This window comes from Enoplosus armatus, chromosome 23, assembly GCF_043641665.1.
Source record: "Enoplosus armatus isolate fEnoArm2 chromosome 23, fEnoArm2.hap1, whole genome shotgun sequence".
NCBI classification, from domain to species: Eukaryota; Metazoa; Chordata; class Actinopteri; order Centrarchiformes; family Enoplosidae; genus Enoplosus; species Enoplosus armatus.
The window spans coordinates 829,902-844,861 of record NC_092202.1 but is presented as its reverse complement, the minus strand read 5'-3'; the positions used below and the strand labels follow the sequence as shown (position 1 = coordinate 844,861).

The 14,960-nt window shown below is 45.0% G+C and overlaps 2 protein-coding genes across 2 annotated transcripts; both read left to right on the top strand.

Moving 5' to 3' along the window:
• Positions 1-1,098: 1,098 nt before the first annotated feature.
• LOC139306217 (zinc finger protein 782-like) lies at positions 1,099-3,282 on the top strand. The gene is given in 4 exon segments (XM_070930169.1): positions 1,099-1,321; positions 1,492-1,560; positions 2,262-2,612; positions 2,615-3,282. Coding segments are annotated over 4 exon segments (1,311 nt in total).
• Positions 3,283-4,037: 755 nt separating this feature from the next.
• On the top strand, positions 4,038-13,426 carry LOC139306216 (uncharacterized). Its single transcript, XM_070930168.1, has 15 exons — positions 4,038-4,287; positions 5,542-5,929; positions 6,319-6,509; positions 6,599-6,725; positions 6,953-7,020; positions 7,889-8,140; positions 9,085-9,177; positions 9,504-9,618; positions 9,709-9,839; positions 10,036-10,262; positions 10,428-10,531; positions 10,656-10,771; positions 11,006-11,232; positions 11,383-11,444; positions 11,906-13,426. The coding sequence occupies exons 1-15, from the start codon at positions 4,038-4,040 to the stop codon at positions 12,990-12,992; spliced, it is 3,438 nt and encodes a 1,145-aa protein (XP_070786269.1). The 3' UTR covers positions 12,993-13,426.
• Positions 13,427-14,960: the final 1,534 nt, after the last annotated feature.

The window sequence follows — 14,960 nt, the reverse complement described above, 5'->3', positions numbered from 1 at the left end:
AACTCTTGATAACTGCGACCGTATCTGACGTCCACTCTTCTCCAGCTTCCTGCTCTCTGACCTTTGACCCCTCTGCCCCCCCCCCCCCCGGTCTTCCTCCCTCGGGTGTTTTGTGTCAGAGATGAGCGTCCCTGTGGATGTGCCAGCACAGCTGTCAGAAACGTTTGAATCACAGCGAACAGAAATATTAAGCTGTGACTTTTGGCACAGTCGTCATGTTTTGTATCAAATGTAAAATATCTGAATTTAAATTATTGTGATAATTATCTGATTATCTTACCTCTCTATTAACTGATGAACATTTACAGCTGCTGTAATCAAGATGTTTATAATAATTGCCCTCTTCACTGTTCTTTTGGACCCTGAACTGAAATAATTTATAGATCCATAGTAACGGAGGAACCAGAGGGGCAGCATACATGAATGTGAGAGTGAGTGAGGCATAATGAAAGCTAAGAGAATAAAAAGTTCAACTTTATTTATTCTAAAGAGAATAAACCATGAAAACGTCTTCAGTTGAAATAAGATCAGCTGACATGAATGTTTTTCTAAAAGAGGTTTAAAGGAAGAAAACCTGTTTATCTGATCAAGTTATGTTTCTATGTGGTGAAAACAAATGCTTAATTTCATTTAGTTTTATTTCATTATATTCTATATTTCAATTGATTTATTGACTGATTGGGAAACCCTGACAGCCTTTTTCTATAATTTTACCTCAATCATTACTTTATCTTATTTCATATATATTTCTTCATTCATTTATTACGAAATGCTCAGTCTTTAATTTCACCGAATTTAATTTAATGTTACTATATTTATTTATTTATTTAATTATTGTACAATAAGCCCAGACAGCCCATTAGTTTAATTTATTTGATTGTATTTTCATTATATTCCTGTATTTTACTTTTTTATTTATTATTAAGACCACTAGATGGCAGCAGTAACGCAAGAAGGACGCCAGCTTCCTTTACAGAAGAAGAAGAATCAGAGCGGAACCTGTGACTTGGATGCTTTTCAGTCGGACAACAATAGTGTGCGTGCGCATCACAAGCGGTGTCACCACGGAAACGCATGAAGTGTTTTTGGTGGCAGAAGATGGAGTCCGTTAACGTGACGCGTGTTTCCTCGGCGGACTCTGCGGACTTGAAGCCGCCTAAAGCGGAGAGACTGACATCAGCCGCGCAGGAAATCCTGGCGGTTGTAGAGAGAACCGTGGCCGGGTACGAGGACGAGGCTGCGGGCTTCAGGCAGGAGATCGACCGGCAGAGGAGGCAGCTGGAGGTCCTCTTGCAGCCTCGGGTCACACTCTGTAGGATAGGTGGGTAGTTAACAGACCCTGGGACCACAGAAACATTGTTCTTAACTGAACAGCGTACCAAACTCCATTTAAAAACCTGGTGATTTAATATAAAGGAGCTATACATCATCATCTTCTCATGTGAAGTAACATAACTGATGGAGACACTCAAACCTTTCTCTGTGATCCAGATGAACCTGCATGTGAAGAGGAGGAGGCCGGAGGAGGAGAACTCCCCGAGGAGGAAGACCAGCCGACACGTATGTCCAGTACATTTACTCAAGTACAAAATTTGAGCTACTTGTATTTTACTTAATTTTCATGCTGCTTTCTTCTGCTGTAACAGAGTATTTCTACAGTGTAGTATTAGTACTTTTACTGCAGTAAAGGATCTGAATACATCCTCCACCTCTGCGTATGTACACTCTGTACTTTTAAGTTAAAAAAGAAAAAAACTGCATGAAGCACATTTTTTTGTCGTTTATTGCAAAATCAAAAAGGCAGCGAAAGAATCTGTGAAGAGGAAAGAGCAGAGAGAAGACGAAGCCCCCGAGGACACGAGACACGATGAAAACAGGCCACATGGAAAGTGAGTCAAAACAGGACGATGAGGACGGTGTTAATAATACAACCTTCCATGTCCAACAGTTCACAGCCGTCAGGGATCGACCCCCCAGGTCTGTTCTCTTCTCTTCTTGTAACAAACTGCTGAAATGTTTAGCTCCGTGTTTGAGGTAAAGTATCCTCAGTAAGCACATTGAAATAATGGACCTCTTCTTTTCTACCTCCAACAGTCCAGGAGGAGAAGAGGAGACCGAAGCAGATCGTCTGTCCAGCAACTCGAGACGAGGACATCGAGTGGAAACAGAGGAAGGAGATGACGTAGAACGACTTGTCCTTTCTGCAGCTGAGAACGAAGGGGACGATGATGAGGTGGAGAAAGGTGACGACTGGAAACCAGACGAGGAGCGACGAGTCGAACGATCAGGAGTTGAAACAAAGAGAAGGAAACAGATCCGGTCGTCTCCGAAGGCGTCCAGCGACAGCGACGCTCCTCTGTCCTGTAAAGTCTGCCGAGCTCTGCGAGGGTCCACCAGCATGTTGATTAAACACGCCTGGAGTCACGTGGACGATCCAGAGAGGCTCTGCGGAGTCTGTGGAGAACATTCAGAGTCTGCAGACGAGCTGAGGAGTCACAGCTGCAACATCTGTGGGAAGTCTTTCCTCTCTGTTGTTGGTCTAGATAAGCATGTGGCAGTTCACACAGGAGAGAGACCATACGAGTGTGACATCTGCCATAAGACATACACGCATGAGTCCAGTTTGAGGAGAAACCACACAAATGTGATATCTGTAATCAGTCCTTTGGTTTCAAACAGCAGCTGAGGACTCACCGCAGGACCCACACAGGTGAGAAGCCCTTCGGCTGCGACGTGTGCGGTAAATCTGTCGGTGACCTTCGATCTTTGTCCCGACACAAGTTGGGTCACACTGGGGAAAAACGTTACAGCTGTCAGGTTTGAAAAGTGAAAGAACACAGACAGAGAAAAACAACGCACCTTTGCGATGTTTGCTGCAAAGCGTTCCACGCAGGAGGTCAGCTGAGAGTTCACCTGAAAACTCACAGCGAGGAGAAGATCATGTGCAGCGAAGGCAGTAAAGGACTGTCGTCTCGAGGAGCTCTGAGGAGACACATGGTGAGCCACACCTGGGAGAGACCGCACGAATGCTCCGAGTGTGGACGAGTCTTCAACTCCAAGAATATTCTCAGGTGCCATCTGAAAAGCCACTCAGGCCTCAAACCGTTTGTCTGTGGCGTTTGTGGGAAAGCGTGCCTTCGCAAAGAATACCTGACGGTCCACATGAGGACCCACAACGGGGAGAGACCGTACCAGTGCACCCAGAGCTACTGTCTGAAAGCACGCATGAGGAGCCACCAGGGGGAGGAACAGTCAGCAGTGACTGAAGTCCTGAAAGACTGAAGTTCCTTATCCACCGTATGAAAACAACAAAATGTTTGTGTCACCATTTTCACATTTGAACAACTTGAAATATAACTTGTTGTTAAGAGTGTGTTTTATCGTTTCAGTGTTTACGCTCTTTAAGTTTTTGTAACAAACACTTCGAGCTCACTTCATCGTGTGTTTTACTGACAAGATCGTTTCTATCTGAATATTTAATCTCAGCAAACAACAAACATCTTCTCTGAATTAGTTTATATTTACATTTTATTTCATATGTTTCATATTGGACGGAATTCGTGGAGGAATTGAAGTTACTTTCATTCTGTGAGGCTGCTGCATCGATGTGATTTTCTTTCTAAACTAATTTATTCATGCGACACATTTGTAATTTATCCAATAATAACACAGAAGTACGGTTAGACATAAAGACGCTTTTGTACAAAATGCCTCTTCATGCCAATTAGCTTTTCACGTCGGAATCCCACAATACCTTGAGTTCGTGTAGACTGTAAGTTAGGGTCTTATTTTTGTAACATATTTTCGTTAGCAGAAGAGAAGACAGCTGCGATGACACTGGGACATTTATTTATTTATTTTTATTTAAAGCTCTGAATTACAAAATGTACCTTCAGCGCCACCTGTCGTCGATTTAAGAGAGTGGCTTTCATCTTTAGATCATGTTTCTCGTCGGACAGCGTTTGCGCCTGCACCAGCACTCAGAGGGCAACAAACGTTCCCGCGTGTTTCGCCGGTAACGACACCTCCGCGCGGTGATGATGCTGAACTGGATCCACAGTAACAACATGGAGGCTGAGACAGACGAGAGGAACATGTCTAAAGCGGAGATCCTGAGAGGAATCATCGCCGAGAAACTGACAACAGCCGCGCAGGAAATCTTGGCGGTTGTAGAGAGAACCGTAGCCGGGTACGAGGAGGAGGCTGCGGGCTTCAGGCAGGAGATCGACCGGCAGAGGAGGCAGCTGGAGCTTCTCCTGCAGCCTGAGATCAAACTGGAGACACCAGGTAGACCGGCTGACTGACTTCGTCCCGACACTTTGTTCTCCTCGTAGAGAACACGGACCTCATGACGAATCCGGTTTACAAAACTGTTAATTTAAAGTTGCTTCGCTAACAGGAAAACCTACCGGCATGCAAGGACGCATCACAACGACTGTTAGCATCGCTCATCAGTTCGGCCGACATTCAGACTCACTGTCTCCTGCAACACGTAAAAAGTGAAGCAAAATAATTACGAGCTTATTTTGGTTTGATAATATCTAACATATTGTGCATTTCCACAAACTTGAGTGATGACTGAAAGGAGCGGGTTCTCCGTAGACTGTATATTATTATTATTATTATTATTGTTATATATTTATATGCAGTCTATGGTGATATATATATATATATATATATATATGATCTGTTATTTCTTCCATACTGTGCAGCCATCTCACTGTCAGCGAAGCTAATCTTACATTTCTACTAAAAACAGCATTCTGTAGTGATCGTGTAGTTTTCATTGATCACAAGTGAAACCGTGTAAATGTCCGTGATGCAGATGAGCAGCAGCTGCTTCCTGTCTGTGAGCCAGCGGTGCTCATGGGAGAAGTTAGCCATCCAGAGCTAGCTTCTTTGGTAAGTACTGAAGTTACTGATGTTCTACTGATTAATTAAATAAGGCAAACTTATTGATCACTGTGTGGCTGTGGTACAATGTCTGTTGTTTAAAAGAAACCACAATCTAAGTATTAAAGGTACCAAGCTAACTAGCTAATGTTACATTTTGGCAGAAGAAGTTAACACTAACATTGGCCCGTTAGCCCCGTTCATTGTCTATGAGCAGCCCCAGATTTTACAGAGAGGGGTGCATGTTCACAAGCTCTGCTGGGGGGTCTATGTGGATTATTAAAATGGATGGCCTCCCCCTTTAATGAAATGTTTCACTTGTCATTGTCTTTCTGTTGAACCCGTAGACTGACCTGCTGCCTCTCACTGCTTTCAGAAAATGTCAAGAAGGATGAAACGTAAGAGGACTCCTGATCCTGATCCTGATCCTGAAGGGAATCCACGTAAGGCTGCTCTTTACATGCTTAAAGGAACACGCCAACATTTTGGGAAACGCACTTCTATCTTCCCCAGAAAGTTGCATTTCTTCACTTTTGATGAAGCTGCTCAGTCCTTGTGCTAAGCTAGGCTAACATTTCAATGGTGGAACTTGTGTCGTGATACCTTTTTCAAATAATTTATTCGTGATTTGGGGCTTTTCATTTTCAGCAGAGTCACCGGAGCAAACTGCCCCCCCATCCGCCAGCAGCCAGCACCGGCCACCACCAAACATCTTCACCAGCAACCCATGTTCCCTTCCTGGACCCACGTCCCCCTTTGCCTCCCAGTTTAGTTCATACAACACCCGCAGCTCGAACTCTGTCCCCCTTACAACATCCCACCACCCCCGAACGCCCCTCCCCTCCACTTCTAACACACACGCCACTTCTGACCAAATTCAGCCTACAACTAACCTCACCACCACCACAGCAGTCCTCACCCACTCCTCCTCCTCCACCCAGCACACCCCGCCAGCGGCTGCTGCCCCCTCCACACCAAAGATCTTCAAAGAGATCTGCAGCATACTGCCTCTGTCGTCCGGTGGGAAAAAGAGAAGGTATGATATGTCTAAAGTATTTTGATATTAACGTCCGAGTTCAGAATTCTGGAGCACTGTTTCCTACTTAACAACGGGGGGGGGGGGGGGGTTGTACCTGGATGGTCAGTTTTAATTACTAACTTGTCAATAATCATAACCATTCATGCACAACGAGGAGGTCAACGTTTCCTAAGTCTCCAGTATGAAGGACAGCAGGAGGGGGGTTCACGGTGAGGAGGAGGGCTGGGGGGGTTACAGCTGGAGTCACTGATGATGGTGGAGAAATAGTTAGCGTGTTAGCGAACATGTAGCCAGTGTATTAGCGACTGCTGGTGCCATTGGCATCGTTGTGTTTCTCACTGTATCGTCTTTGACGCGTCGTCATGAGATCGTATTCGTCCACACAGATGCAAAATCACGGTGGAGGAACTGGCGCGCCGGGTCGGCCCCCCTGAGTACATGTCGTTTTCGTCCCTGGCAGCTTACCTAAGGACGGACAATAATGCCAGGAGGGAGCTGCAGGCGCAGCTGGAGGACGCTGGGATCAAACCCTCCCAGCTCACAGCTGAGACGTCCCTATTTTCTCGTCTTTGTGAAGGCGAGTTGTGTCACTTTGTTTCTCATAATGTTCACAAATCATTTACCTTATTGAGGTGACCACTTACTGTTGTAACTTTTTTCCATCAGAGGAGGTAGATGCATTATGCGAGAGCCTCGCTGGCCTGGTGCGAGACCATCTTCCCTTTCATGGTCTGCATGTCATCCCGGAGGCCGAGGACGAGGAGGTGACTCTGGAGAGGTTGTCGGATTTCTGGTATGTTTCAAGCTCAGAATGCTTCAGATACACTCGCAAAAAAGTATTCACCCTCCTTCCACTACATGCAAAAATACACTTCACGATGGAAGTCAGTGGAGGAATTGAACAGGAGGAAAGTCTTCTGTATTGTCTTGAGTGTTTAATGAGTTCATAAAGAGACGTTTTTGGTTCATGGACAGACAGAGGGTCTGAGGCTTCTCACAGCCTCTATATGTTCATTCCAGGTCCCACCTGAGGAGAGCCACTGCAGCCATCAAGGACCGAGTGGAGGCTGTGGACCTGGCCTCCCATGGCCTCATGTCCAAAATGTTGGACATCATATTGTCCATGTTTGAAAAATGCTTGGATAACCAAATTAGCAGTATATATTGAAAAAACATCGGTGTATATATATATAGTTCGATCAAATGATCAGTCGTACTTTTACTTGTACTTTTAGATGTGTTGTGTGCAACTAAAGCTGTCAGTTAAATGTAGTGCAGTAAAAAGTATAATATTTCCCTCTGAGATGTGGTGGAGGAGAAGTAGAAAGTACATTAAAATACTCAAGTGAAGTACAGATACCTCAAATTTGTACTGAAGTACAGCACTTGAGTACTGTAGTTACATTCAGCTGCTTAAAACTACAACAAAGATGTCCTCCACAGACATTTATGAACAGCAACACTCAACTTCCGGTCTGTATGAAAGCAGCAGGTCACTGAACAGCTCATCCTGTTTCCTGTTTCTTGTTTTGTCTGTTCTGAGGTTGTACTTCTGTTGACAGTGTGCGCTCCGTTTTCTAAAGAGCCTGATGTGTCGCCTGCCTTCTGTTGTTGTACAACAAACAATTTCGATTTTAATTAAAGAAAACAATAATAAACTCAACTTCCGGTCCCACCGCTACGTCACTTCTCTTTGTCGTAGTTTTCAGATGATTTTCGCCCTTATTTGCATAAAGTTAAAATTTCGCAACTTTATGCGGAGTCCCGCAGCCAGAGGAAACTTCCGTTCCCCGGGAAACCATGAAGGGTCTAAATGTATTCAACGCTGCCTTCGTCGATTTAACAGAGTGGCTTTCATCTTTATCTCATGTTTCTAGTCGGACAACATTTGCTCCGGAGGCAACATCCGGTCAATACATTCCCGCGTATTTGTGTGGTAACAACACCTCCGTGCAGCGGTGATGCTGAGCTGGAGCCACAGTGACAGCATGGAGGCAGTCGACGGGCCCCGTAACGTGTCTAAGGCCGAGCTGCTGAGAGGAGTCGTCGCCGAGAAACTGACAACAGCCGCGCAGGAAATCTTAGCGGTTGTGGAGAGAACCGTGGCCGGTTATGAGGAGGAGGCTGCGGGTTTGAGGCAGGAGATCGACCGACAGCGGAGGCAGCTGGAGCTTCTCGTGCAGCCGGAGATCAAACTGGAAACAACAGGTCAGTTCATTACGAGTTAAACAGAACGTGCTCTCCCCGTAGACAAAAGGCGCCTAATGACGAACCCGGTTTGCAAAAATGTTAATTTAATGTCTCTTATTAACCGTAAAACCTACCGACATGTAAGGACACATTACAACAACTGTTGTTATTGATCATCAATTCGGCCTATATTCAGACTGTCTTCTATCAAACGTAAAGAGAGAAGGAAAGTTCTTACTTGCTAAAAGTAGTGACGATGGTTCCAGTCCAGCAGAGAGCAGAGTTGGAGAGAAACAGCTCTCCGTGCGCTGAGAGGCATGAGGGAGAGCGTACAGTGAACGCACCACAAATAACAATCACTCTGACAAACCACTCAGAGCAGATTGAGTCAGAGAAACCAATGAAAGAGATCATTAATCAATAAGTTCTCTTCAGCTCAAACATCTTAAGACATCAGAGGGAAGTTTTGTTCGTGCAACTGCATTTATTAACATTGTTTGACTCAAACGTAGCTTAACTATGTTGTGATATTCTCCTTCAGCACACGTATTAACAAATATATGTCATAGTAGTCTTGTTACATTGTGGTATTAGTACTTTTACTTTAGTAAAGATCTGAATATTTCTTTCACCACTGGATACATTTAATATCTAACTTACTGTGTATTTCTGATGACTGAGAGGATTTCCTCTGTTTGATATTTACAGTCATGTTACCACTTTTCTGCAGGAAAATGACAAAACAAAGATGTTGGGAAAAAATGAGGGTTTTATTTATTAACATTTGTGTGTCAGTAATTTCAGCTGGTCTCGTTCAGCAGCTGCAGACAGGAAGAAACTTAACTTCAGTTCCAGTCCATTCGCACAGTGTGGTCCGTTTATTAACATTGAATTAAATCCTGTTGTGAACGTTTAGTTTTCTTGGATCAAATCACAAAACCTGCTTTCTGTCTCTGATCCAGATGATCAGTTTCCTGTCTGTGAGCCGGCGGCCGGAGGAGGAGGAGGAGGAGGAGAACTCCCTGAAGAGGAAGAGCAGCACAAATATGAGCCGAGTATGTCTTTAAATCCACTTTAGAAATAGTTTGTAATCAGCCTGCTCTAGTTTTCTGATGTCTGACACTTAGTTTACTGAAGAGGTTTAATTTCAACCTTTTTATTCAGATGATTTGGTCATAAAGTCACGGATCGTGTGCCGTCACAGCTGTTGCTGCAGAGCAACATGTTTCTCAACATGTTCGAGATTCTTTGATTAGAATAAACACATCTGGTTATTCAGGTGATTTTGTAAACTCCAGCTTCCGTCAACACATCTGAAACCAAACCTGCGTCCCTGTAAACAGTAAAGGGGGATTAACCATGTTACCCCATGTGTGTCCAGGTGTGGAGGACAGCGGGGGTCTGGGCCTCATCTGCTACACTGAGGTACAGATGGAGGACAATGAAGAGGAGGATCAGGAGCATCTCACAGAACCAGATTCTGAAGCAGCATCAAGGTTCTCAACAAACATTAAAACACTGATCTTCACAAAGGAGTTTCCTTTCCAGTCAGTCTTGATGCAACACCAGCATGCCTTCATTTTCAGGTTACGGACTCCCACAGTTCAGTCTGACAGGAGAAGTGCCGGCAGACCTCGGATCAGTGAACCACAGGATCACATAGACCTCAGGATCCGCTTCCTGGAGGACTCGCAGATAAAAGTGCTGTCAGCCAGAGGTGAGTTCAGTTCAGCACCTCAGATATCCAGTGAGAGGGTTTGAGCTGGCCTCCCTGTTACAGAGAGTACAACTATGAAGTAGTATGAAATGGAAAGTACCTCAAAATGGTACTAAAGCATTACTGAAGTAATTGTACTGCGTTAGTTTCCACCGTGCAGACAGGAACTGAAAGAACGTCTTGGTCTCTGTTTCAGTGTTTAGAAAGTACCCGGTGCAGGAGGTGAGGTGTCCTCGAGGCCTGCAGGAGGAGGACTTCTTGGACCTGCTGAGGTCTGCCTTCCCTCAGCTGGCTGCTCAGAAACAGTTTGACTTCTTCACAAGCGACAGAACTAAAAGACTGCAGCCGCTCAGACTCGAGACGCTGACACCTGAGGAGATCTACAGGACCGCTGGGCATTCAGCCCTCTACATCCGACTGAAGGTACTTTGTCTGATTCATGAAGCCAGAAGTCTTTAATCTCATGGATGAGGCTCTCTTCTGTCTTATACTGTCAAAACCTAGAAGAAGAAGAAGAAGAAGAAGGAGAAGAATGGCCTAAATCACAGAAATATCCTCTCTAAAGCATCATTGTTTGGTTTGTTTTAGCTTCCTGAGGAGGTCCAGGCCAGAGAGGAAGAGTCTCTGCAGAGAACAGATGAAGCTGCTGCTGCAGATCCTCCATCGACTGATCAAACCAGACTGAACACGAGGTGAAAACTCAAAGAGCTGCTTGTTGATGTCAATGTTTTTCTACCTGCAGGCCAGTGAGAACAAGTGATTGCTTCTATTGTTAACTGGCTCCTAACGCTCAGCCTCGATGTTATTGTCACCAAGAGTTCAGTCTGACAGGAGGAAGCCTGGCAGACCTCGGATGAGTGAACCACAGACCCACGTAGATCTTAGGATCCGCGTCCTGGAGGACTCTCAGATCGATGTGCTCTCAGCCAACGGTAAATTCAAATTTAAGACAAATTGACTCTCGCAGGGCTAGTTGGTGAAGCTAACGGCTAACTTGCTAGCAAGCCAGGAACATGCTAACGCTAGTCACAATACCTCCGCAGGCGTCTCTCCTCCCTCGAGTTCAGGATGCTGTAGCGATGCCCGTTACATCTCTTGGCAGTTTAACGTTACCCGGCCAGCTAACTGTTCGTACTGAATGGGTGAACTTCTCTGCTGTGTTTCAGTGTTTAAGAAGTACCCGGTGCAGGAGGTGAGGTGTCCTCGAGGCCTGCAGGAGGAGGACTTCTTGGACCTGCTGAGGTCTGCCTTCCCTCAGCTGGCTGCTCAGAAACAGTTTGACTTCTTCACAAGCGACAGAACCAAAAGACTGCAGCCGCTCAGACTCGAGACGCTGACACCTGAGGAGATCTACAGGACCGCTGGGCATTCAGCCCTCTACATCCGACTGAAGGTACTTTGTCGGATTCATGTTCTTTCTTACGTTATCTGTTGCACTGCACATTTACAGGAAATCCTTCGACACTAGCAGGTACTTCTGCTGTTAACGCAGATGTTTACTGCTTTTTACTGGAAAGATGATTTTGGAATAAAACTGTTGCAGAAACAAGAGGAAGACCTTCAAGATTCTTCATCCACTTCTGATCAAACCAGGCTGAAGACGAGGTAAATCAGGAGTGTCAACTGTATTACTGCACTCTCTGCCAGCTGAAGTAAGGGGGCTGTGTCAAGGGACAGCTAGCTTGTGAGATAGCCTTAGCTAGCCTTAGCTAAAGCTAAGTTTAGTTGTTGACTGTAAATGAAAATGATCCATTTTGATTTGGCAGCAGGTAAATCAAGTCATGATGGCGGAAAGAAAATGCTAAAAATGCAGTTTTTCTGAGTATTCAGTGAAGCAGACTGCAGTATCTGCTGTTTTTAGGTATTCTGTGGGTTCTATGATTATTTAGGGGGGGGGGGGGGGGGTAAAATAATCAGCCTAAAAAGACATAAAATAAAGTCATTACAACTTGTCCATCTTTCATGTTGCTGTCCAGACTGAAACTTCACTGTTTGTGTAGTTACTGCTCTCTGCCTGCAGAGGGCAGCATATTCATATATTAATTGTAACTCTCTGACTCCCACAGCAGCCCTGTTCTGTCCAGCAGCTCAACATCACAACACGAAGCTGATGGTGAAAGACCAGAGTCTGCCGGTCTCTGGTCTCTGCCGGTTCTCTCTGAGAGCGAGGACGAGGCGAGCCACGACGACTGGAAACCAGACAAACGTGAGAAGCATCAGAGGGAGAGTGAAACCGAGAGGATGACGAGGAAGCGACGAGTCAAACGCTCAGCCGTCCGGATGATCCGATCCGACGACAGCGACTCTCCTCTGTCCTGTAAAGTCTGCCGAGCTCTGCGGGGGTCCACCAGCATGTTGATTAAACACGCCTGGAGTCACGTGGACGATCCAGAGAGGCTCTGCGGAGTCTGTGGAGAACATTTAGAGTCTGCAGACGAGCTGAGGAGTCACCTTCAAAGCCACCAGAAAACACACAGCTGCAACATCTGTGGGAAGTCTTTCCTCTCCATCACCGGCCTCAACGGACACGTCGCTCGACACAAAGGAAAGAAACCGTACGAATGTAAGATTTGCCACAAAGCGTTTGCTCAGAAGTCGGTGCTCAGGAACCACAAGTGGGTCCATGCGGCAGATAAACCACACAAATGCGAGTTTTGCCAAAAATCGTGCGTTTCAAAGTTTGACCTCACGCGTCACCGGTTGACCCACACAGGTGTGAAGCCGCACCGCTGCAACATGTGCGGTAAATCCCTCAGCAGCCTGGAAACTTTTTCCCAACACATGTTGAGTCATTCGGGTCACAAGGTCAAAGAAACACTGGCCGCCTGTGAAATCTGCAGCAAAACGTTTGGTACAAAGCAGCGGTTACAGGTCCACATGAGGAACCACAGCCGCGAGAGGCCGTTCGTCTGCTCGAAATGCAGCAAACGGTTCATGCACAAGTCAAACCTGGTGACTCACATGAGGGTCCACACTGGGGAGAAACCTTACAAGTGCTCTGTCTGCAGCCTGGCCTTCAGTCAGAGCCACTGTGTGAAAAGACACATGAAGACCCACCAGGACTGCAGGACTGCAGCTCCTGTTCAGATTCTGTCTAAAAGACTGATGGATGCGATTAACGGAGCTAAAAGCGTCGTTAAGCGTGTCAGATGAACTTCTTCTTCTTCTGTTTGTTGTTCGATATGTTCACAGTGCTTGATGCTTCGTAAAGGATGAGGCAGGTGATATTCTGCAGTTTTGTTAATGTCAAGAAACCCCCTAAAAACACTCAAACCATCGACATGTCAGTCCGTCTCTCAGAAAATGTACAATATTGTACATTCAAATCAGTGTTGACATGTAATTTTACTTGAAGGTTTTTAAGTTGTGATTTTAAGGTTAATTTATCTTTACTAACTTTTAGCAGCAGCCAGTCGACGTTTCCACACATGAATAATACGTGAGGTGGATTATTCTTCCTGCTGCTTGTTTGTTTTGTCGACCACAGGATTTAGAAGAATATCTACAACGCGAGGTGGTTGTAGATGTTTAGATATTACTGTTAAAGGTATACTTTGTATGTCTGACTCGTCTGGTATCAAGAAGAAATTAAAGAATGTAAAACTCTTCCCTCTTCTGTTAATAATTATTATTAATGATAATAATAGATTATATTTTGTGGAATCGGAAATACCAGCTGGTACACTATTCTAAAATGTTGTACAGTATTAATGAATTGGTATTATAGCTGGAGCTCTTTGCAATGCAGGAAATTTGATCCGTAAAAACAGAAGATTTACTGTAACACAACTTGTTTCATTGCTTTTTAATGTAACATAAAACAAGAAGGAACCGATCCCGCTCCAGAGCAGCACATATCTCAGCCTCATAACATTTCAGTATTTACACCGTTTTCACAACAGACTTGTGGAGTCCAGAGTTTGTGAAACTAAATATGGGGTCAAGGGTTTTTGGCGCCATCATCAGGCTAATAAATGACTTGAGCGCCTGAATAAAGGCTGTATATTTAATGGGTGTGTTTTGTATAAAAATGGTATTTTATTGTATCTATGGGGGGATCAGAAAAGTTGAGGAACGTTATGAACTATATCTGCTGTACCCGCTTTGTGTTGGTTCCTCGCCGGACACCATTAGCAGCTGCACCAAAACCCGGAATAACACCGTCCGCGCAAATGAGCAAAGGTATTCTGCACAAAATCTCTGCTGTGCGAACACATTATTATGTTTTACTGGATGAACAGGGACGGTGGCGGCTCGGAGACTCTCGACAGCCTCAGCAACATGTCGAAAGCGGAGATACTGAGAGGAATCGTTACCGAGAAACTGACAACAGCCGCGCAGGAAATCTTGGCGGTTGTAGAGAGAACCGTAGCCGGGTACGAGGAGGAGGCTGCGGGCTTCAGGCAGGAGATCGACCGGCAGAGGAGGCAGCTGGAGCTTCTCCTGCAGCCTCGGGTGAAACTAGAGAGAAGAGGTCGGTGGCTGAATGAAGTCAGAGTAATAAATAACACCGTTGCCTGCGGACACAAACGCTCTGTTCTTTTAAGTTGTGAATTGTGGAACTTAATTTAAAAAACGGTTCATTAAAAGTTTCTTTACTCGCTGACAAACTTGAAGAATTCAGAGGACACAGAGTGAACGCTTACACACATTTTCATGATGTGATTTACAGTTCGGCCACACTGAAATGTAAATCAAGTGTTAACATTTGGTTCATGGGCCCTTCTCTTTCAATTTGGTAAATATCTTTGACTGCAGGTATCAAAGTTTCTCGCGTGATTTTGGCCGATCTCATCGGTTTATAGAAATCGTGAAATAGCGATGTACCATGTGTTGCTATGAAAACACTCGTACCAGGGAACCATTTTTTAAGATGTTCATCTGACTTTCTTTTACTTTGGATTGACTGAAAACACGAAGCCCTGATCCCAGATCTAGAAGGCCATGAGGTGGTTGTTGTGAGTGAGGATGAAGAGGAGGAGGAGGAGGAGGAGGAGGACCTGCACACACAGCAGTCAGGTGGGTCTTCATACTCTTCTGTTATAAAATGAAGGAAACCAAACGAAGTAAAATCATTAAGAGTTGTTCCTACAAAACTAGAAAAGCCTAAATCCTCTTTGA

Bases quoted from the DNA above. Each gene is read 5' to 3' on its own strand.
- LOC139306216 (XM_070930168.1), top strand. From the start codon at position 4,038: ATGATGCTGAACTGGATCCACAGTAACAACATGGAGGCTGAGACAGAC. The intron at 10,772-11,005 runs GTAAATTCAAAT...GCTGTGTTTCAG, and splicing joins CGATGTGCTCTCAGCCAACG to TGTTTAAGAAGTACCCGGTG. The intron at 11,445-11,905 runs GTAAATCAGGAG...TGACTCCCACAG, and splicing joins CAAACCAGGCTGAAGACGAG to CAGCCCTGTTCTGTCCAGCA.